Source organism: Thalassophryne amazonica, chromosome 20, assembly GCF_902500255.1.
Source record: "Thalassophryne amazonica chromosome 20, fThaAma1.1, whole genome shotgun sequence".
In the NCBI taxonomy this organism is placed as follows: Eukaryota; Metazoa; Chordata; class Actinopteri; order Batrachoidiformes; family Batrachoididae; genus Thalassophryne; species Thalassophryne amazonica.
This window is the reverse complement of record NC_047122.1, coordinates 59542532-59566837: the sequence shown is the minus strand read 5'-3', so window position 1 is coordinate 59566837 and position 24306 is coordinate 59542532. Positions and strand designations below refer to the sequence as shown.

General features: G+C 40.7%; 1 protein-coding gene across 4 annotated transcripts in view; it reads left to right on the top strand.

Annotated features, from left to right (window-relative positions):
* The first annotated feature begins 4465 nt into the window (after positions 1-4465).
* The window catches only part of fhod3a (formin homology 2 domain containing 3a), a 140181-nt gene continuing 120340 nt past the window's right edge, over positions 4466-24306 (top strand). For 2 of the 4 annotated variants that reach the window (XM_034161556.1, XM_034161555.1), the window contains exon 1: positions 4466-4836. In XM_034161556.1, the coding sequence (XP_034017447.1) occupies positions 4672-4836 (165 nt within the window). In that variant the 5' untranslated portion in view covers positions 4466-4671. The remainder of the gene's footprint in view (positions 4837-24306) is intronic. The other 2 variants (XM_034161558.1, XM_034161557.1) reach the window with 1 other exon arrangement.

Below are 24306 nucleotides of genomic sequence, written 5' to 3'. Positions count from 1 at the left end.
CTCCCTCTGCTGCTGTTAAAAGGTTGAGTGTGATGTTTGGCGCCACCTTGTGACTTGATCTTAGAGGAATACCTTTTTATACTTGTGCAACATTTAAACATGTCCGTGGCAGAAGCAGAAACATTGGTTCATGGATTTTATGCTTTCAAAATTGACAATTAATTATTTGCTTTCAGACCACCACAGCTTTATTACAATATGTCTGTCCGTGAGTCTTTGTATTTCTTAAAGATTGATTAGTAATGGCTCATTGTTCATCCCCGACTTGTCTTTAAGAAAACCTGGCTGTAAAAGTGATAATTCGCACCAAAATCATCCTTGTATTCATTTGTTCAATGACTTAAGGCACAGACTGTATGAAAAAACGCTGTAATTCCTAAAAGATTAATGCAATATTTCTGTTCAACACTACAGAACATCGTGATTATGTCATCAAAACTTAAACTCCACGTGTTGGAGACAGAGACAAAAATCATGTCCTGTGTTCAAAATACGTTTGGACCCCAGTGCATGTTCCCAAAACCCTTAAGTATGATCACGGACAGACATGCATTGGAGAGGAACATGAATATCAGTTTCTGAAACAGAAAACCAGGATGGATCACATCGGTAACACGAGCGATCTGAGATTTCTGACGTCCACCAAGGATGAGGACTCAAAATAACAGATATGCGATTCAGACCGTGACCTGGACTTTACCTGGATCTGGATTCCACAACACAATGCAATAATCCCATACTGATCCAGAACCGTCCGACTGATCAAGATGTTGCAATCTGATATTTAATTCACAAGCTGCAACAAAATAGCATCTTCTTGATCTTGGTTTTACATCACGATGTCTTATCCGGACCGTGAAGTAGTATTGACTTCATTCTTAAATGTCTACAATATGAAATCGATCCAGAATCCAGATCACCTCCAAAATTTAATGGAGTCTTTCAAGGTCTAACACCAATGTGTGGTGAAAATTTGGTGAAAATCCGTTAAATACTTTTGACGTAATCCTCAAAATCCGACAAAGTGAAGCATACAAATTGAAATCCTGATTCATAATCCGGGTCCGGATCACCTTCCAAAATTCAGTGGAGTCTTCCATGGCCGAATATGTATCTGTGGCGCAAGTTGTGTGAGAATCTGTGAAGTAGTTTTGACGTAATCCTTAAAAGCCTATATAAAGTGAAGTCCAGAATCCAGATCACCTACGAAATGTTAGGCCATAGAGTCTTCCAATGGGGTATATCTAGAGGTCAGCGGACCGTCCTAATATCGATACCAACGCTGGAATTGATATTGAAACGATCCTCGTGTAAAAAGGTCGATACTCAAGCTTTTCTCTCCCACACACACTGACTGCTGCACACGCAGATTCATCAAAGTCTACTCTCTGTCTGTAAGCAGTGCTGCGCTGTGGTCACACAACACGGAGCAGCGCACCCTTGTATTGTGGTTCGTCAGCCCTCTACCTCAGGAGATTTTGTTTAAGTTGTGTTGAGTGATATTTTTTTAAACAAAAATGTTTGTGATAAAGTATTTTGTTGTCACGTACAATGTTTGGCGAAATTCAATCCTAGGTCTTTTGGATCCTTTGGATCTATGAAGCTTAAATATGAAAAAGTTCGTATCGATATCGGCGATACTGGGCCTGTATTTACTTGGTATCGGATCAATACCAAAATTCCCAGTATCGCCCACCTCTAGTAATATCTATCTGTGATGAAAATTCATCAAAGTCCATTCAGTAGTTGACGTAATCCCGTAAACAGACAGACAAATAAATAAGTGAATAGACGCTAACGATTTTATTGTACAAAACCTATGGAAATGATGAAGTTGATATTTCTTTCTTTAAAGGTTTTGGATGAGATGAATCCAAAAATTCAGATTTTCACCTTCATAGGTTTGTGTTATTGTGTATTTACTCACCTGTTGAGTCCATCTGGGAGCTGATGGTTCCAGATAAACACAGGACATCATTTGGGTCCACACAGTCCAAGACGTCACTGAAGGAGGACACATTATTGATGGTTTCAGCACTTTGCAGCTCTTGTTCATCTGAAAAGCTCAGATTGTCAAAACCTGCATCATCCTCCACAGATGACCAGAAGGTGCCAGACTCTTCCACTCCCTGGGTGGACAACTCAAATTTTCTCCACACCTCCTCACTGGGGATTGTGTAATTATGGAAATCCTGAATTGGTTCTCTTCCAAAAATAGTACCCCAGCTGTTCCATCTTTTCACAGATTCTCAACAAAACGTCCAGATTGGATGAGAATGGTGACTTTTCTCTGTCTGAACTGGAGAAAAACCTGCTGTTTCAAGTATTTTAAAGTGATCTTCGACTGTCCGCTTGATGGAACGTTGCTGTGTGTTCCAACACACCAACTGACCAACTGACAAACTGGCAATGTTTGTACCTCGGCAGACTGACGCAAATGAAGTCTCATCAGTCTTCACATCTCACGTTATATACCTGAGACTTTGAGGACCACAATGGAAATAAGTTTGATGCTGTATTGTCTTATCCTCTGCAATTTTACATGTATTTTTATATTGCATTTCATTTTATGTGGGCAGCACAGTGGCTTAGTGGTTAGCAGTGTTGCCTCACAGCAACGTCATGGGATTGATTCCCACCTGTGGCCTTTCTGTATGGAGTTTGCGTGGGTTCCCTCCAGGTGCTCCAGCTTCCTCCCACATCCAACGACATGCGGGTTGGGTGGATTGGAAACTTTTAAAGTTGTCTGTATACGTGCATGTAGGTATGAATGTGTTTGTCTATATGTGGCCCTGCGCCAGACTGGCATCCTGTCCAGGGTGAACCCTGCCTTGCGCTCTATGACCGCTGGAATAGGCTCCAGCCACTTGCTAACTCTAATTGGAGTAAGCGGTTAAAGATGAGTGAGGTGTGTGTGTGTTCACGTGAATGTTTGCCTGTCTATATGTGACAGACCGGCATCTTGTTCAGGGTCTACCCCACCTCATGCCCAATGACTGCTGGGATAGGTGCCAGCCCCCCCACAGTGACCCCTACTTGGAGTAAGCGGGCATAGAAAATGGATAGATGGATAGAGTTTATGTGCTATAGTTTGCGTAGCCTACATGTTATTTATTGACAGATCTTCTCAGAATCATCCTTACCCCACAAAGTGAGATCTTGCATGGAATCCCAGACAGAGGGAGATTGACAGTCATCTTGTGTTTCTTCCACTTTCTAATAAATAATCATAACAGTTGTTGTCTTCAACCAAGCTGCTTGCCTGTTGTCCTGTAGTCCATCCCAGCCTTGTGCAGGTCTACAGTTTTGTCCCTGGTGTCCTTAGACAGCTCTTTGGTCTTGGCTATGGTGGACAGGTTGGAGTGTGATTGATTGAGTGTGTGAACAGGTGTCTTTTATACAGGTAACAAGTTCAAACAGGTGCAATTAATACAGGTAAAGAGTGCAGAATAAGAGGGCTTCTTAAAGAAAAATTAACAGGTCTGTGTGAGCCAGAATTATGCTGGTTGGTAGGTGTTCAAATACTTATTTGCAGCAGTAACATACAAATAAATTATAAAAAAATCATACATTGTGATTCCGGATTTTTTTTTTTTTTTTTGATTATGTCTCTCACAGTGAACTTGCACCTAAGAATGAAAATTTCAGACCCCTCCATGATTTCTAAGTGGGAGAACTTGCAAAATCACAGGGTGTCAAATACTTATTTTCCTCACTGTAAGTGATCAGGAGATTTCTCAATGATCTGGAAACAAACTCAGTGTTCTTCCCTCACTTTATCGGTAATTTAAACGCCGTTTAAATAATAAATAAATTATTAAATAAATAAATAGCATGAAACTTAAAAGGGCATTACTGCAGCAATCTTTAACTTCAAACGAGAAAAATAGATGCAAGACATTCGTACTAATTTCTGAAAGGAGGTTGATGTCAGATTTACAAAAACACTTGTGAAAATAAGAAAAAAAAATTAAAAACCCAAAACAAACAAAAACAACTTAAACTTCGCAGATAAGCAGCCTCTTATGCTGCTTGGATCTCTGTGCACTTTTATTTTATTTCTGTTTAAATGTTTGGAAACTCATCGGGCAAAATATGCATTTATATAATTTTGCCACAAGAGGTCGCCATTGCTTAAAGCTGCAATTTGTCGTTCTTAAACTTTTACCAATATAAATTTGATCCAAATCTACAAGGTCGGCCCACTTATGTGGATTTATAGCAGTTGCTACTTTTTTATTATTATTTTAGTCTTGTGATATTTGCAAACACCGCGGTCTACTGCAGCATCTGACATATATTTTCTTCCCGGTGCGCTTATTGTAATGTTGAAAGTGAAATGTAAGTGCTCAGTGTTCTGTTAAGCCGGGGCGGGGATTTGCTGGGACTCAGACAGACCGCAGATCGGCTGATCCTCCTTCTCTCCGGTGTTCCTCCCCTCTATCACCGGACACCTGTTCTCTGACAACACCGTCACAAAGCGGAGCGCGAGACGGGCTCTCTGAGCGCGAGGCTCTCTGAGCGCGAGACGGACTCTGCGCGCGCCGCTCCGTGACACCGGGTTTGTTTGTGGTTACCGGGATCAGGCTGAGCTCACACTTTAGGCGCACGCACCGGCACATTGGGCAGGGCTGGTGTCACCCGTGACCGAGCCACTTGCATGGAGGCAGCATGGCCACGTTTGTATGTAGGGTTCAGTTTTTGGACGATACCGATCCGTTCAACAGCACCAACTTCCCAGAACCGACCAGACCGCCTCTGTACACCTTCAGGGAGGATATTCCCCTCATCAACCAGATAGCAGGCGTGCACCGGCTGCTCAAAGCTCCACACAAGGTAAGGAATAAGATAAATCTAATAAAATAACTTGACAGGAGGTATTGTGACCTAACATAGGCGGCTCCAGGAGGTTGTTGGGGAGGCTATATGGGGCAGTAACCCCCCCACCCGACACACACACACACACACACACACACACACACACACACACACACACACACACACACACATATATATATATATATATATATATATATATATATATATATATATATATATATATATATATATATGTAAAGTAGCCTTAACATAACTTCACCAAAAACTTTTAAGACCCAAAAGAAAACAAAAACATTAGTTTTTCAACATTGACAGAAAAAAATGATGGGGGAGGGCAGATTTTTAATTTTTTTTTTCTTTGAAACCAAGAACAAACAATACAATAACATTTTTCAGCTGGAAGTTTCATTTAGAAAAAAACTATGACAAAACCAGCCTCACAACTCTACAATAATATTTGATTAAAATCCACAAAAAATATTTACATTATGCCAGAACTATCATGTGGAAAAAAAAAAAACTCGTAGCCTGGACCAAGCGGATGGAACTACAGCTTATGAGTGATTTTTGGCACTAATGACTCACCATAGAGAAGATGCAAATGAGGAAAAACTCACGTTGCAACCGTTGTACTCATTGTCCACGCTACCTCCATTGTTCAGCACGCCACATGAATACTGACTGTAAATATCACTCATGGTCACCTTGTTCTTCAGCTTCAGGGCTTTGTCAGCAATCTTTATCACGATAAACGGCTTCGTCCTCGCGTGTGTGGTTGTCAGTGACGACAAGTGGTAAGTTCCAGGTCTGGCTCGGTTAACCCTCGGCCATTTTTGGCCAAAGCACACTCGCCAGCTAGCGCAAATGTTCAAATATGATTCAGGGGCATTTAGCCCATCATCACAGTCAGATATGAACCTTTGGATCTTCTGAAACATCTTTTTTGTGCATCTTCTTGTACATTCAAATCGAAGATGCGTAGCTTTGTGTCGTGATTCCCTTGGACCGCCAGATGTTTTTCTGTAAAAACTGTTCTGTAGGGGGGTGCGAATCTTTCAGCATTTCACGATTCGATTCCGAATAAAAGGGTCATATTTCAATTCAAAATCGATTTTCAATTCAAAAATCAATTTTCGGTTCTAAATCGCTTCAGTACATGCAGCTGCTAATTTCAGGATCTAGTCAAGTGTGTGGCAGTGCGCGACGTGCTTTGGTTCTGCTGTCTGCGTCATAATCTGAAACCTTCGTTTTCCACAGCACTGTAGGGGCACAGGGCTTCTGAAATGAAACAAGTGATCGATTTAGGGTTTTTGTCTTTCTTTTTTTTTGCATGTTCGCTCGGCGACTGCTTTTGTTAGCCGCTGTTGGTGCTCCACTTCTTCCAACACGTGGTGATGACGGGCTAAATGCGCTCGAGCATTCGTTGTGTTTCCCACATGCTTGACCTTCATTTTGCACAGCTCACATATAGAGATGGTCATATCAAGCTCTTTCTTACCCGGGACACTGTAGAATCCAGAGTGCGCCCATACGTTTGCTTTTAACGTTGGCGGAGCGGGTTGAACTTCTTGCATTTGCTCTTGTTCCATGTTAATGATGAGCCGAGCTAATTTACTAACGTAGTCCGAACTGTTGTATGGCAGTGCATCGATGGCAACTCCACATTCACGACAGTGAGGAGAAACGGACTGAAACGGAGGCAACGTTATTTAAATTTTTTTTTTTTTTAAAGTTTTGAATCATTAACGATGAAAATTGCGATTCTGACGTGAATCAATTTTTTTTTCCAACACTCCTATTGATCTGGTCCAGTTGACTAGCTTTTCTCAACAAGTGGTCCCTCAGTGACCTCTAGTGGTCTGTCAGTATATTGGTAAAACATCACATTTTAAATTAATATCGTGTTTCTGGCTTAAATGTGTTTCTCAGACCATCTAAAAACAACTCAAAAGTGTAATGGATAGTAGCATACTGTTATACATTGTTGGAGTGGGAAGCAGACCTGCTGTTTTTGGACATTTTAGAAGTTTGATGGACTGCGATATTTGCGTTATTTGTTAATTTGTCCTTTGTCCGAAAAAGTTTGATAAACACTGCATTAGACTCGTCGCCTAGTTTTCGTAGTTTCCCTGTGAGATTTTAATGTGCTTCCACTCACATAACACAGCACTCATTTATTTTTTTTCCTTATTCCCAGTTGCTTTGAAATGCTAGTGGAATTGAAACTGAACTGTTTTCTTGTCAAGCAGCTCTATCCAGCAAGTAGATCCGGGTGAAAGTGAGAAATAGGAGGAAACAGTCCCAAAAATTCAGAAAGATATAACACAACCTAATGGAAAAGCCTAGGTCCTAAAAAATGCAGTGAATGAATAAACACTCTCTCCATTTTGCTAACACGATAAATCGCAAACAATCAATGATAAGTCTCCAAAATTCAACTTACATCAATTAAAAAGCAAATTTAGTTTTATTTGTATAATATAAAATATACCTGCCTGTCACCTGCTTGACATGCCTGGGCTTGTTGCAGGTAAATAGCCTCATCATCACATGCCTGATGGAAATTAGGAGGAGGTGTGGTTGAAATTCCATGTTGCTTGGAATGAGGTTGTTTTTCAGTTTCTTTCATTTCAGAAGTCTTAGTCTGGTGGTCACCAAGGCCGTCATTGCTAGTTTTTGTTCTTCCTGCAAGTTTTCCCACATTGTGCCAACAGAAGTGTAAATGTTACAAGTTTTACACAAGTGCTGTTGTTGGGTTCTGTATATTTTGTGTGAATTATTTGCACCGTTATGAATTCTGTTGGTCTACCAATGAGTAATCATACGTCCACGTAGCCCCCCTCCCCCCATTGTGAAAGCCAAAACAAAACAAAAAAAATCTAGAGCCGCCACTGTTGATTAATTAAATGTTATTAATAATCCCACGATGTTTGAGAAGGCAGTTTTACGAGTAGCAGTACATACTGTATGCTTAAGTGACTGCATGTTAGTTTGAGTCCCTCCACACTGCTGTTTTTCACTTCATGCCAACTGCAGAGAAACTGCCACCATTCCAAATCTATTTTGAGAACACGCCCGACTGATTGGCTCTCCAGCCGGAGGAATGAACCGTGGTTACAAATGGTTGACTCAAAACCATCAGCCATCTGTCTAATCAGGTCTTCTCTGGAGCTAAATATATTTTGTCACGTGTTGTTACTACATATGCCTTGCTGAAGTACTCTTGAGCAAGATACTGGAGTGGGTTGGCAATAGACAGGAACAGATTTGGGGGGGTGGGGGGGTGAGAGGTGGTACTTTTGCAGCTTGCTTCATTGCTGCATGATGTTTTCCAGGACCGTGACAGATCTGGCAGCGGCGTTAGTGTGACAAAAACAGGGGTGGGTAACTACCCACGTGCCACGAAGGACGGACCGAGCAGGTGGTTTCACAGACGAGTCAAAGTGGAGCTCAGGATGTCTTTAATAAATCATTAAAAATCCTCATATTGTGATATTTCTTTGAAAATATCCTTTAATATCCATTGGCCATACAATGTAGGGTCACCGGTCCTACTGATCTGCACTGATCTGTGGGAAGCTGGAGAATCCAAAGGGAACCCATGCAAGCACGTGGAGATCCTGGAAACCTCTTGCTCTGAGGCAACAGTGCCAACCACTAAGCCACCATGCTCTCCTTCCCAGATGATGCCCTGTGATGTTTTGGCCATGTGGCGTGTTTCTTAGTTCATGATCCAACATGTAGGTGCCTCAGTGTTGAGCATCCCAAGTTTTACCTGCTTGCAGCAGATAGATGGTTACTTTCAGCAGGTGGACTTCCCGGGTAGTTGTCATCTAGGCCTCAAGGTAATCCATAGAGTGGTGGATGGCAGCAGCTCATGCCTCCAGGCCTGACCTGATGCTCTGCCATACTTCCAGTGCAGGTGCCTTGAGTTCCTGATTGTTCTTTTGGTATCTTGTCCCCATCGGAAAGTAAAGTGTCTGCTTCTGTGGTTTCAGCTCAGGAGATGCCACTTTGCCTGAAAAAGTTCTTGACGTGCTTTTGCAGCACACTTCAGCACTCAGCTATCAGCAGTTTGCTCGTGTGTTGTGAAAGTGCAGAAGTTCTAGAAATGAATTGACGTTCATGTCTGAGCGAGCTTGGAACCAACCTCAGGCTATCAAAATTTAAGGCTGTCTAGAAAAAGCTGGCTAGTTTTCCTCTCCGTGAAAAAAGCTAACCAGGTTAACATATTTTAAGGCATCAAGTTATGAATGATTAGGGGTGTGGTCACGCTGAGTGACAGCTAGCGTGTGCTGCTGAGCCACTTCAACTCTGCGACCAGAGGCTGCTAGCTGGGCCTGCTAACGTTTGTAGACTGACGGTGTCTGCCCTTTCTGAACATTTTATTACAGATATCTGTAATAATGTGGCTTGTTCTGCAGCTAATTGTCCTAACAGATCATCTAAAAAGGCTGTGCTCCAGTATTTATGTCGAGTGAAATTTTCCTGTTATTTAATTTTGTATTTTAGCAGCATTAGCCCTTTTAGCAGCTATCGGTTTGATGATGTTAGGTCCTATGATTTCCAGAGGAAATAAGCGGGTCATAATTTTTAATGCCCACAGCTAAGTCACCCGTCATGAGAACCATCAGCTAGTCCACGAAAATATCCTTTAATAAAATGCCAGAACAAAGGTTAACCTGTTAGCTTTAGCTGGATCGGTAACTCTGACACACCCTGCTCAGCGTGCCGCTCTTGTTGGAGCGACATCTCTGCTATTTTGGCATTGTGGGATAACTCATCGGACTACTTTCGCCTGACCCAGCACTGAATTTGCCGATATGAGAAGATGCTGCTGGATGAGTGTGAGTATTGACTTACGATCATTTAGGTGTAAAACACAAGAGATACACAAGTTCTTGTGCCAAATATACTCCTGATGTTTTTGCTACCCATGAAAACGCACATCATCACAGGTCTTTTTGCGCAGGAATTCATCAAACATGTCGGCCGTGGGGGCGTGCTAATACAAAATTCTCAGAACCTGGTTAGTTGTTTGGCCAAAACAAGAGCGTCCACTTTTAGGCTAGTTTGCCATAAGCTTAGTGGCGCTCGTGAGTATGACTCTGACATGGAGGAATGTTTGGAGTTCAGTCATGCCGGCAAGGTCACACTACACCTGTTCCACATATTTTTCAGTTTTTTTGAATTTCAACGTGCTTGTTTTCCTCTTTTTATACGTTATTACATAAAGAACAGGTTGTACTGAAGAAAACACATTTCTTAGTTCTATCTACCATGTTAGTGCAATTTCCATAGAGATGCAGTACCTGCAGGTGCAGTGAAAAATAGGCCCCTAGTGAGTAAAAATGTGAGAGGAGCACAATACCCAGAAGCTATTTATTTATTTTTTTGGCGGGGGTGGGGTTCAGAGGCTTAATATCTCTTTGTAATGTCAAACAAGTCATTCCTGTTTATTTGCCATAAATTCGAGTGCTTCTTCACTAAAATAATTCTTTTGATGCTGTCCATCTTTAAACGCTGTTGAAGATCAATCATCATCTTGTTTGTCTTTGCAGCTGCAGTAAATGGAGTAATGATAATGATGATATTACTGTTGTTATTATTATTAGCATCATTATTAATTAATTAATTTTGCTTTTGATGAGACATATAGTCATTGTGAGCTTAAGTTTTCTTTAAAGCTACAGAATGCTGAATTTACTGCCGTCTAGTGGTCTGGTTGCAGATTGCATTATACCATTGCCGTTGCAATTTTGTTTCCCTTCACATCTTCACTTCTTTGGGGATGGGGATTCACGCTCTGCTCCCTTCTCTTGTGATAAACAGTACGTATGATCCTCTATTTCACAACAATTACAGTTCTTGAACTTAGCAGGGGTGGTGGCCAAGTGGTTAATGCGCTTGGTTTCAGTTCAGAAGGCTCCGGGTTCAAATCCCACCCCTGCCACATTTCTCCATGTAATGTGGAGTTGTGTCAGGAAGGGCATCCGGCGTAAAACCTGTGCCAATTCAACATGCAGATCCAACTTGGATTTGCTGTGGCGACCCCGAGTGCAAACAAGGGAGCAGCCGAAGGGACTTACTACAGTTCTTGAACTTGTCGGTCTGCACTAGCAACCGAACAACTTATAAGGTTGTTCATGGACTGGCGCCATCTTATCTGGCTGATCTGGTGGAACTCTACGTGCCGGCCCGGGCTTTGCGGTTGCAGGATGCAGGACTTCTCTGTGTTCCCAGGGTGAAGAAGAAGTCAGCAGGTCAAAGAGCCTTTTCGTATCATGCACCCACCCAGTGGAACAGTCTTCCTGCGACCGTGAGGCAGTCTGAGTCCGTGGACATTTGTAAGTCAAGGCTCAAAACCTATTTTTATTCGCTTTCTTATGGATGGTTTTTATTTTTATTTGTTTTATTCTTTTACTTCTGTTTTATTTATGTATTAGAATTTTTTCTTTTTTATTATTCATTTTTAATTATTTATTCAATTTTATGTTGACTTGTTTTATGTAAGGTGCCTTGAGACGGCTTTTTCTGTGATTTGGCGCATTATGAGTTGATTAAATTAAATTAAATTAAATTAACCGATAGACTGTTTATAGAGTCGCAGCCACTGATTCTTATTATTTTTTCTTCAGTCTTTCGCTGCAAAACACAAAAGGCAGAGTAAGTACGTAGGTTTTGGGTTAGTACATCAGCGTGGAGGTAAAAGATGGCGGCCTCATTGAGAGGACACATTCTCATGTAGATATGAAGAGTTCATTCTAAGCTCATAAAAACGCATTGATTCATTGTTGCGTTTAATTACTCATTAATGAACAGATGTTATTAATGCTGCTGCTAATAAACGGCCCTAAATCCTGCACACTGTAGCTTTAGGGTGGCATATCATTGGGCAAACATGCTACTTTACTCTAACGATGTCTATAAATAGCAGTCCATTCCAAATGCGGAAATCCGGAAATTTGCAGAATACTTTCATCACCAGACATTTGACTGCACTCAGCGGTTTTGACTTCTCTGGTCTGTTGTGTGTGTGTTTTTTTTTTTAATTTCAAATCTTTTTTTTTTTTTTTTTTTTTTTGCCTTCAGCTCCCAAATAGTTGGCTGGATAATTAAAACAAATGAACACATTGTGCTGTAAATCTTATGTTTGCCAGTTATTGAAGTTATGTAAAGAACCTCAGACAGATGAGATAACAAAAAAGTGTTAGGGAAGAAAGCAAGAGTTGTTTTAAGGAGCAACAATGCACCATTCGCTTTGACTATCAGTGTTCAGAACAATCCAGAGCTAAAAAGCTGCATATGTCATGCAGGCAGTGGAAGGCAGAAAACAGCTCTGGATAGACAAAAGGGAATTAACACAAAGATGTCACAAATGGCAAACTCACTGGAGGTGTCAAAGAATAATCTGGCAAATTCAAAGGGGAACAGTGCAGTACTAAATAGTGACAGAAATGAGAAGATGAGCGACATGTGGTGTGACTGGGAATGTGTAGCAGCTGTGGGGGAGACCGGGTGATAAAGACACACTTACAAACACACAGAAAATGACAAAGTGTCACAAACCTCAAGGAACCCTAGAGGTGAGTAGAAAACAAACACAAACTAAAAGGGGGACCACAAGGTAAAAAAAAAAAAATCCACAAACCAAAGAACAAAAGACTAACAACTAATGAGGAACTAAAAAAAGTAACAGATACAACACAGGGGACAGACCACAACAGCATATTCTTTGCAGGAGAGGCCCGAGTTAGACACACAAACATGCACACACCCACAGATGGAATAGCCTCCTGAGCTGACTCCCAGTAGGAACGTTCCATCTGAAAAAAAAATCCCACATCACCCCCCAGCTTTATTCTGTCAATTTTATATGTTAATCACATTCCAAAGTTAGGGTGAAATGCCAAATATTAGGTCTGTATCTTGAAAACATTTGAAGTTACAGCCTTTGGAAATTTTTGTGAATTTTTCACATATCATGAAACCGGCGTTTTTTTTTACCAAATTTGCATGTTAATAATGAGTTCCCTATATGCCTCACAGCTTTGAAACTGCTCATGCCAGGCTAACTTTTGGTGTAGACTTGGGAAATGGTGGCGGTTTTGGTGTATCTAGTGTGATCTGCCTTCCACAAATTGTACATGTTGTTCGTATCTTTGATTAGTTCAAAATTAGTTCAAAACACCATATTTGCAGCATATCATCTTGAGATAAAATATGAATATGATAATCAACGGTCCACAATGGCATCTGGGGTGACAAAAATTGGCATATTTTGACACTTTTTCAAAATTGTCATTTTTTAAACAACTATAAATGTTGTTAAAACCTGGTGTATAATTTAAATGAGTAAATATGTTCCATTATATCACAAACCATCTTACAAAAAGTTCTATAGCCATAGCTAGTATATTTCTTTGATTTTGAACTAATCAAAGATACGAACGACACGTAAAATTTTGGGTTTTCTACCATTTTGAGGCCTTTGTGGAAGGCAGATCACCTAGATACACCAAAACTGCCAACATTTCCAAACTCTACACCAAACGTTAGCCTGGTATGAACAGTTTCAAAGCTCTGAGGCATATCGGGAGCTCATTATTAACGTGCAAAGTTGGCAGAAAGCATCATTTTCACGAGATGTGAAAAATTCACAAAAAATTCCAAAGGCTGTAACTTCAAATGTTTGCAAGATACAGACCTAATATTTGGCATTTCACCATAACTTTGTAATAGGAATAACATATCAAACTGACAGCACAGAACTGAGGGGTGACCTGGGAGCCTCTGGGTGACTTAAGGTTTGTGATGTCTTTACCTGTGCAATTCAGTCAAAAACATTGATTAACTTATAACAGAGTTGGAGGATTGGTTCGGGGGGCTTTAACTGTTGGCACACAACCCTGACATAACAGCAGCCGGGTGGTGGTTTTCCACACCAGTGGATCTTTTGCCGTCCCATCTTTAAAAGCCACAAAACAAATGAAAAGCAGCCCACAGCACAGAAAAGCTTATGATTACTACTTATACACAGACAGATGGCACAGCTCGTGTTCATGTTTGCAGATTTTTTTGCTCACATCAGGAGGAAGAATCGGTGCAAGCGGCAACTGAATATTGCGTGGCACATTATAAGGATGGAACTGAACGGCTGCGAATTCCCCTCGGAGTGTGCCGATTGGAAAGCCGATGTTTATAAAAAGGCTCAAATAATGGGAAAATATTGGAAAATGTCAAAAGTGCTCACGATGTCTTTCTTTGTTGAAGCAGCCTTTCTCAAGTTTCCTCTTTTTGTTTGTCTCTCAGAAAAGTCTGAGCCCGCTGTGTTATTATGTTGTGATGGCGGAGCTCCGGCTGGCTGGGCTAAATGCAAAGTATAGGTCACTTGTCCCGGAATTCCTGTGGTGGAGGCCTTGGATCTTTGTGATACTTTGTTCTTCTCACTGTGGGCGCTGCGGTTTAACTGACCTCTTCCGCCATCTCCTTTTCCACCTCGCTGACCACGCATCATTTCATTCACTTAAAGGCAAACACAGCAGGCTGCGCCGGTTGGCCAGAGCGAAATCGGATGAGATACGAACACCTAAAAAAACAAAAACAAACAATAAATCAGTATTTTGTTTGCCTGTTACCCCTGTTTTACAGGCTATAAATATAAACTCCATGTAATTACTTTTGGAAGAGCATCTGGAATAAAAAATGGTTGAGATGTTCTGCTCAGTGCAGGAGATTCCCACTTCTCCTCAAACACACCATAGCCTAGGCTTCACAGTTTCCTCAGTGAAGCAACTCTGAACGAACCCTCAGTCTTTTCGAAGTGCCTGATCTTTGGATTTGGAAACAAAAAGATCTTAAAAGCTCAACGATCAGGTTGCATAAGTTGCATCATCGTTAACAGCCGAGCTGACATGATCACCAGCAGGAGGGGGGTTGTTTTAACTTCCCTACCCGTTTGACTCTTGTGGGAGAATTTGACGAAGCCTTCCACTGCAGCCTTGAGTTTGAACCTGGGAGGGTGTTGAGGTAGAGGAACTGGAGATGAAGGACTGTCCATCAAGTCTACAGTAGGTTCATTCATGATAAAAGTGCTGAGCACTGCCGACAGACTGGGATAAAAACAAAAATACTCTTGTCTCAAGAACCAGGTCACTGGGACGGGAGACGATTAACCCCCTCCCACGTTACCTCTCCACCAAAACCCCAGCGTGAGACTCGTGGCCTCTCACGTGCAGTGCTGGCACTAAACAATGGTTGATTGCCATAAAGGACAAATGGCCTACATTTCTATAAGCGAGCGCTCAAAGCGCTTTACAGTGATGCTCACATTCACCCATTCACATGCACATTCACATGCTCAACTGCACGCCAGGAGCAACTTGGGGTATGAAGGAACAAGCCCAAGGGACAGTGATTTTCCAGTCTCGCAGGGATGGGAAGTGATGATCTTCTGGTTGCAAGCTCACCTCCATAACATAAGTCAAATAGGTTCTTATATCAGACAGTAACATATCTTTTTTAAAAATAATTTCTTCGTCTAGTACAATTTGTCAGATTTGAAAATAGATCAGGTCAGGTATGGGAAAGTGAGCTGGTGCCGTGCATCATCGCACACACTACATCACGGAACCACCTTTGGTTCTCGATGGCAACCACCCAGGCAGACAACCGCAACATCCCCATATCTCAAAAATAACCATTTATCTGTTGCAGCCAGAGCAAAAAAATAAATAAATAAACAGTATTTTTTTTAAATGAAAAGTATATTTGAAGGAAAGCATCTCCATTTTTTCCACTTTTGGCTTATTACCCGAGGCCATCAAATATGCCCATCGCGTACTGCAAAGGCTTTGCCCCCGTCCGTCTGTCTGTACTCAGCATAAGTCCAGTCCTATTACTGCCAGAGTCTTCAAATTCACAGGGAACATTCTTGAGACACAGACCTTGGACAAGTTCAAAAATGGCTAACCTTGACCTATTTTAAGAGGTTAAAAAGTCACATTCTGTTTTAATCTGTTCCATTTTTGTTTTGAGTGGCGGAGGCGACAGAGTTGAGTGGCACCATGACTTCAGTGGCAGGTCTGTCTAAAATCTCTTCATTTATGTGTTTATATATCATGTTTCTCATATATTCTGTAAAAGCTAGTGAGAAATTAACACTTCTAAAACTGAAAATGCTGTTTTTGGAACCTAATAACACCTCTGTAGTGACTTACAAGACATTTCGTAGATGTCAGCGTGCACGCTAACTTCCGCTAACTCTTCCGCTCTTGTCAAAAGCTCATAAACATAAATATTGTTCATGATTGATTGCTTGATAGTGATTGATGATGAAGTGGTACAGAGGAGGGTTTTCTTTCACCAAAACATTAAATCTAGGCTTACATCTCAGATGTACCTTCTGGCAAATTGTAGCTGAACTTTCAGGTCTTATTTCTAAGAAAACCCTTCTCTGTACCACTTCATCATGAAGCTGTATAACTTGGGATACAAAATGCAAAACATGGCACTATGCATAATTTCTCCAATCACAGCCACAGAAGCCTGTAACTTCTTCTGGGCTGTCTTGGTGGCTTTCCTCACTCTTCTCCTTCTTGCACAGTCACTCAGTTTTTCAGAACTGTCTACTCCACACAGATTTAAAATAGAGTGCCATACTGTTTATATTTCTTCATAACTGGTGCAAATAAATTTCAAGACATATTCAGTGACTTCGAAATTTTTTTCTCTACTAGCGTTTACTAAAGTATATCTAAATATCTAAAAAAGAAGAGTAGAGCCACTTAGGTGCCTGGTCTTGAGAACCAGGGATGGTCGGTTGAAAAGCTTTTTTATCCCATGGGAACTCTCCCTACTGTTGTGAAAGTGTAGGAACACGGACCCACAACAGGGGGCGCAAATGAACGGACAATGGAGGAAGTCAAATAACAACACTTTACTGTTGTGAATAAGCACAACAAACACAGCAGATTACAATAATAGTCAATGAAGTCAATTCACAAAAATGTGTCGCGTGGGCAGGCTCGAAGATAAAAGACGTCTGTCCAAAGCAGAACCGGAACCACACGATTTCCTCCGCCACCGAACCCCGGGAATACTGGAGCCGCCAAGTCCCGAACTCCCAGGTGGCCACTGCCTCCGCTTGTCGGATCTGGTACTGCTGGCGAGGAACAAAAACAGTTAGATGTGGGTGCGTCTGCACCCAGCAACACGTATGGTGGAAAACCACCTCCATCTCACGTCGGAAAAAAGGAAACAAAATATCTGCTGTCCAACACACAAAGCAACAGGTATTCCTGTCAGGAAGACAACAAAGTCGGCTGAGTACGTTACCTCCTCGGTAGAGCGATATCTCGGCAAAGAGGTGGAGATGTCGTCTTGCTGATATACCACTGAAGATCAGATGATTGGTGACAGCTGTCGTAGGTGATAAGTGACAGCTGTCACCCCGGCTGCTCCTGTGAGGCGGCAGCGCCCTCTTGTGCCTGGAGCCCGCACTCCAGGCAGGGTGCCCTCTGGTGGTGGTGGGCCAGCAGTACCTCCTCTTCAGCGGCCCACACAACACCTACCCACCTAAGTGGCTCAAGAATATGGACCGCATATATATAAGTGATATTTACACAATCAGGGTAGTAAACAACATATACAAGAAATATAGTTACTACATAATATTATAGGAATAAGCTACTAAAACCTAAATATTCATACAGGAGAAGATTGTAGTATACGCCTACCTAGTCTGTAGACTTGTTGTAAAACTAAATTATAGCTAGTAGGCTAAGCCATAAATATGGTTATGTTATTATAGAAACAGAAGCTATGATGTAATATGTTTTAGGTTTCTATCTAAAGTTCACCCTCCTAGCTTACTATAGGAAGACAAAATTCATACTCTACAAGCTTTCTAATGGAAACCCCAAACTTAGATACTATCTGTTGACATCCATTAAAGAACCCATAAACTGAAGAACCATTAAAAATCTACACCATGTAAAATCAAAGTGTAAATCACGAAAGTAAGCTAACTATAGCTAGATGAGCTACCGTTAATTTAGCCGTTAATAAGCCAACCATACCTTGCTAGCCAACAAAGCTAAACAAAAACGATAACTGGCGTATAAAGTACAATAGCGTCGCTTCACCCTACAATAATGGTATTAACAACCAATACATATAACAACAAATGTAGACAAAAGTGTGGATTAACGTTAGCTTCCCAAACAGAACAGAACCGACTATATTGTAGGTTATGACAAACAGTGCTGCAGCCGGCTCGATAAGATAATGTTAACTGTTAGGTTTAACTAATTGTACCCCACTCCACCCCACTCATGTATCCATCCCCTGACTCATCTGAAGAAAACTGGCAATTAAACTGATTATTTACATTATACCAAAAGAGCTGATTACTTATGCAACCCATCATCTTGGCTTTTATGTTTTTAATTCATTTATATCAAATGGTAGAGATTTACTTTCAGTTTGAGTCTAAGGAAGATAATTTTAGCTATTTTTATATTGAGAAACCTGATTTACTTTTTATTTTTGAAATGCCATAAACAAATTCAAATGCATGAAATACCAAGGGCCTGAATACTTTTGCAAGCCACTGTACATATGTATTTGCACTGGGATACCAATTGAACAACTACAAATTATAAAGAAGACAATGCTCATACAGCTGACGGTATTTCAGCATTGCATTACATTTTTGATTTATTGTGGAAAATTAATTTTTACATTAAGCAAAGAATTGCATCGGATTGCACCAAATTAAACTGTTCAAAAACTAAAACAGTGTGAATTCTGAATCGTATCAAGGCCCAACTATCTAAATTTGTTTCATATTTCTAAGGGAAAGTTTTATAAGGGTGCACACCCCGACATTTAAATTTATATTCTATTCCTTAATGAATAACTGAGTTGCAACTGACTTTAGACCTTTTTTATCTGCAGACTTGTAAATGACATCATGAGGAAGTAAAACACCTGGATTTGAAACACTTTTTAAAATTCCATTTAAGAGATATTGTCTGATGTGTCCGTGTCTGAACCCGCAGTAAACTTCTTTGCACTGCCTTATCTGCAAAAATCAATGCAAAGTAGCATTGCACTAAAATGCCACCGGTAGCACTGATGACAGTCCGCTTAGATTCTGCTTTGTTGCAGTTGTGTGTCTGCAGTGCACATATTTAAGCTGCACGGGCCCTTCTGACACACCCACCCTTGAGCTTCTTTGTGCACGCTGCCTCAGAGCAGAGTAAATATAGCAAGGTTATATTTATGCTGGGAGTTCATCTGTCAGACAGTCTCACTGTTTTGGAATGACAGAGAGCAGCAACAGCAGCAGGTCTTGTGATCTATGCTCAGTGTCAGCCCGGGCGCCGTCTGCCAGACGACCAGGCCGCCCACCTCCAGATGCTAAATGCTAATTCAGCACATAACTGTGACTTCATCCGCCCAGTCATACATCATCAGCCTTATTGGTATGTTGCAAAGTGAATAGCTGATGGTAATAAAGCAATATTGTTTTTTCTTTTGTTTGTTTTGTTTTAGTCATAGACTGCATATATACTGGATGATCCCTCTGTGACGTCACCCGTAGGCTTAATGAAGAGCAGGTATCAAGCTCAAATGGATCTGGGCTGAGCCTTCCACCGCCTCTCAATCCAATCTTGGAATTTTGTGACATATGTACTCCCAAGCTGTAGGGGGAGCTCCTTAGGGAAGAGTGCGACCAAAAAATCAGACAAAGCAGCAAAAAACTGACCAGAGTTGCATAGTTCCTCTTTAAGATACATATTAAGTAATACTAAAATTTCAGTCAATGGAAATACTGGAGCATCAACTTCTTAGACAATTAACCGCACGTTTAGTACAATTAACCGCACGTCACTATATGTGTAATAAAAGGCTCAGAAAGACTAGTCATATAGTGCTAATCAGTAATACTATTAAAGGGGTTATATAGTGCAAATTCGTAATACTATTAAAGGCGTCATATAGTACAAACGAGTAATACTACTAAAGGGGTCATATAGTGCAAACCAATAATACAGTATAGGACTATATTGCTAATAAGTAATACTATTAAAGGGGTTATATAGTGCAAATTCGTAATACTATTAAAGATGTCATATAGTACAAACCAGTAATACCACTTAAGGGGTCATATAGTGCAAACCAATAATACTATTAAAGGTGTCATTTAGTGGAAACCAGTAATACACAATATGACTATAGTGCTAACCAATAATACTATTAAAGGGGTCATATAGTGGAAACCAGTAACACTATTAAAGGTGTCATATAGTGCAAACCAATAATACACTATGTGAGTATAGTGCTAATAAGTAATACTATTAAAGGGTTATATAGTGTAAATTTATAATACTATTAAAGGCATCATATAGTACAAACCAGTAATACTACTAAAGGGGTCATATAGTGCAAACCCATAATACTGTTAAAGGTATAATTTAGTGCAAACCAATAATACACTATAGGACTATAGTGCTAATAAGTAATAGTATTAAACGGGTTATATAGTGCAAATTCGTAATACTATTAAAAGCGTCATATAGTACAAACCAGTAATACTACTAAAGGGGTCATATAGTGCAAACCCGTAATACTGTTAAAGGTATAATTTAGTGCGAACCAATAATACACTATAGGACTATAGTGCTAATAAGTAATAGTATTAAACGGGTTATATAGTGCAAATTCGTAATACTATTAAAAGCATCATATAGTACAAACCAGTAATACTACTAAAGGGGTCATATAGTGCAAATCAATAATGCTATTAAATGTGTCATATAGTGGAAACCAGTAAAACACTATATGACTATAGTACTAACCAGTAATACTATTAAAGGGGTCATACAGTGCAAATTAGTAAGACTACTAAAGGGATCATATAATGCAAACCACTAATATTATTAAAGGGCTCATATAGTGCTAACCTTTATTATTATGATGTAATACCGTGACTGTCCAGTCATTCATTCATTCTTTTTCTATACCTGCTTATTCCATTTAAGGGTCATTGGGGAGCTAGAGCTCATCCCAGCAGTCATTGCATGAGAGGCGGGGTACAAGCTGGACAGCCCGCCGGTCTATCGCAGGGCTGACACTTGTGGACACACATACACACTTTCTCAAACAATATGATGACTTTTGAGTCACCAGTTCACCTAATCTGTATGTCTTTGGAAAGATCACAGGCATGACCATCCAAAAAGTGAAAAAAAATCGTGATATTTATTTTTGGTCATATTGCCCACCCATGCTGTAAACATGTTAAATTCTGATGTCGATTTGGAGATTTTAACATGCGGGTCTACGGGAAGTGACTTGCTTTTGGAGTCAAGTGGCCATTTAGGAGACTGCAAGATTTGGCACTTTCGCGCTGACTTGTCAGTACCTGATGTCGGGGGCGTTTTCTATGATTTGTCGTAGTGACAGGTGATTGCACCTGTTGTCAATTTATGCGTGTACTCATAACCCTCAGTGCCAGTGGTGTGTAGATACATTACCCTGCACCTGGGCCTCAAACTCAGCAGGGTCTCTCATTACACAGTGCAGTGGGTCAATTCTGATGTCACCTGTTCGGCACTGTTACCTCAGATCCTGCAGTCCTGGAATACAGAGAACGAATTACTGATGAGGAACCTTACGGAAAGCACAATCTGCACAGGGAAGCCTCACGCTTTCATAATTTCCTGACTGTCTGCAAAGGCTCCCTCCATAAATATGCAGATTTTTGCGAACACTTTGGTTTGTGCTCCTTCTGGTTTGAGCGTCATGTGCAGTAAGTTTCATTGCCACGTCTCCACTCATTAATTACTCTAACAGCTTTATAACGCTGAAAACAGAGACATGTCTGCACCCTGTAGACAGGTTTTCCTTTTGGGTTTTAAAGAGCTCATATTATATATCGTTTCTGCAAGATGATATAGGTCGCCAGCTGTCAGAAAAGCAGAGATTAAGGACAAAATGTAGCGACTAAAGAAAATCTACATGCGTTCATTTGGAGGCTTACATGTCACGGAGGTCCTTATGTATTTGTGGTTGCTTCACAAAGGACATCCAGCATAAATCCTGCACCAACTCAACATGATCAGCCAAAAGCATCATCATACACCATCTGTCACTGACATATTTGTATGTGGTTTATTTTTCGGAATATAAAGTCGCACCTGTCAAAAAATGAGTTTTGAAGAGGAAAAAAAACCCCAAAACAAAACATACAGTACACTGTAAACCCAAACAAGTTAGCAGAACTCAAAAATAGTGAGGCAATCACTTGCCACAAAAGTTTTGAGTCCATAAACTTAAAAGTAATTTGTTCCCAGAACGTAAAAGTTTCAATTAAATTCTACTTGTACTTCATGATTACAATTAAATTAAAGTGTCACTAAGTAAAAGTAAGTCTTCAAGGCTTCTTCCTTGTTTTTCACTTGGAGTCGCCTGCAGATGTGAGGTGGATCTGCATGTTGATTTGGCACAATTTTTACACCGGATACCCTTCCTGGCGCAACTTCACATTACATAGAGGAATGTGGCAGGGGTGGGGTTTGAACCAGGAACCTACTGCACTGATTCCAAGCACACTAACCATTGGCCACCATGCCTGCTAAAGGGTTCATTAAGTCACCTCAGATATTTTGATATATAATGAGTTAATTCTTTTAAATTGTGTTTAAGTTAGCCTTTGAAGTTTTGCTTACTTAATATACAATTAGTTCAAGTCAATCAAAAATTCTGAGTCTAAATTACTCAAAAAGCAAGACCATGTTACACAAACTTGAATTATTTAAGTAAGTAGAATGTTTTCTTCAAACTTTGAGTTTACACTACTTAATTTTATTAATGAATTTGAACATTCAGGATTACAGTGTACATAGTCACACTGCTTCAAGTCACTTCACACGGGTGAGGTTTAACCATACCAAATCCCTTGAGCAAGCACATAGTCGACATTGGTGAGGAAACACTCCCTCTGGTGATTTTGAGGAAGAAACCTCAAGCAGACCAAACTCAGAGAGGTGACCCACTGCTTGGGCCATTCTAACAGTTACAAGATTCTTACAAAAGATGAATAGAAAACAGAGAATGAGTTATTAAGGTACAAATGGTCCATCTTGGTGCAGAGTCTCTAGTTTCAGCTCTTGAATACTTCTTTTAGCAGATGTCAAATGCCAATGCCAGGTTAGTGTGGTCCTCTTGTGGGAGGTGATGCTCTAGTGATTAAAGCATTGGGCTTGAGCCCAGAGGATCCTCAGTTCAAATCTCAGCCTGAATCACTAAGGGCCATTGGGCAAAGTCCTTAATCCCCTAGTTGCTCCCGGTGTGTAGTGTGCGCCTTTCATGGCAACAGCCTCACATCGGGGTGAATGTGAGGCATTAATGTGTAAAGCACTTTGAGCGTCTGATGCAGATGGAAAAGCGCTGTATGCATTCCATTTACCATATACCATCCTGTGGAAGCTGTGCCAGCCTCTTGGATCCTGGCAACAGCACCTCGGACAGAGAGAAAAAGAACAGAAACAGTTGGCCGGAGATAACAGCACTTAATGGGGCTATTCCACAGAGTGCCGTTCATTTCCGTTTCATCCTGAATAGGAGATCAGGGCACATTTTGAAGCATCATAGTATGTTCTTTATCCATCTTTGTCATTCTTGAACAAACTTGGTGTGCATGATAACTTCCGGAGGTTCACAGTCTTAACAGCTTTAATGGTGTTTGAATGTCTAATCGTGTTTGAATGTCTTTAAACTGGGTATTCTTAGTGAGTATGGCTTGAAACGTGTTTGCTCGTGCTCCATCAGGGTAAAAATCTGAAGCAGAAGCAGTGTTTGTTGCGATTCTGGACGAAGGCGCAGCTCCTTACTTTAGTTTTCAGGCGGGTTGCCAGTTCTGCACTTTATAAGCCAGCCTGTTAGGAGACAAGCTGGATTAAGCTGTTTCTTTACAAGATGTTCATTAAGCCCTTTCTTTTTGCACTTTTTTGGATTGTGGCCAATTGTAGTAGAACCGCACCCTGTGGAATAGGGGTATAAGGCCAAACCAGCAGTAAATCAATTGGGAAACAGCAAGATTATTAAAAGTGGTCTCCAACAGCTAACCCTGTGCTTCACTAACAGACCCAGAATTTAGATATAGTGAGGCTGAGACCTGTTCAGTTGTTACACCATTTTTTTCTTTTTGCTGTTTGTGGAACACACTTCTTGACAACATTTCTCTGGAGGTGACTTTTAAATCATCCCCCCCTCCCCCCCCCAAAAAGAAAGATGGACAGATAAATGTGTAAAGGACAACATATTAGACGTTAACTGAATGAATCTGAACAACAATAAACGTCAGATGGTCACGGATGCAGAAGTGAACAGTGGATTTTTACAGGAAGCCCTCAGCTTGTGATGTGCGACATACAGAAATAATAATAAAAAAAAACA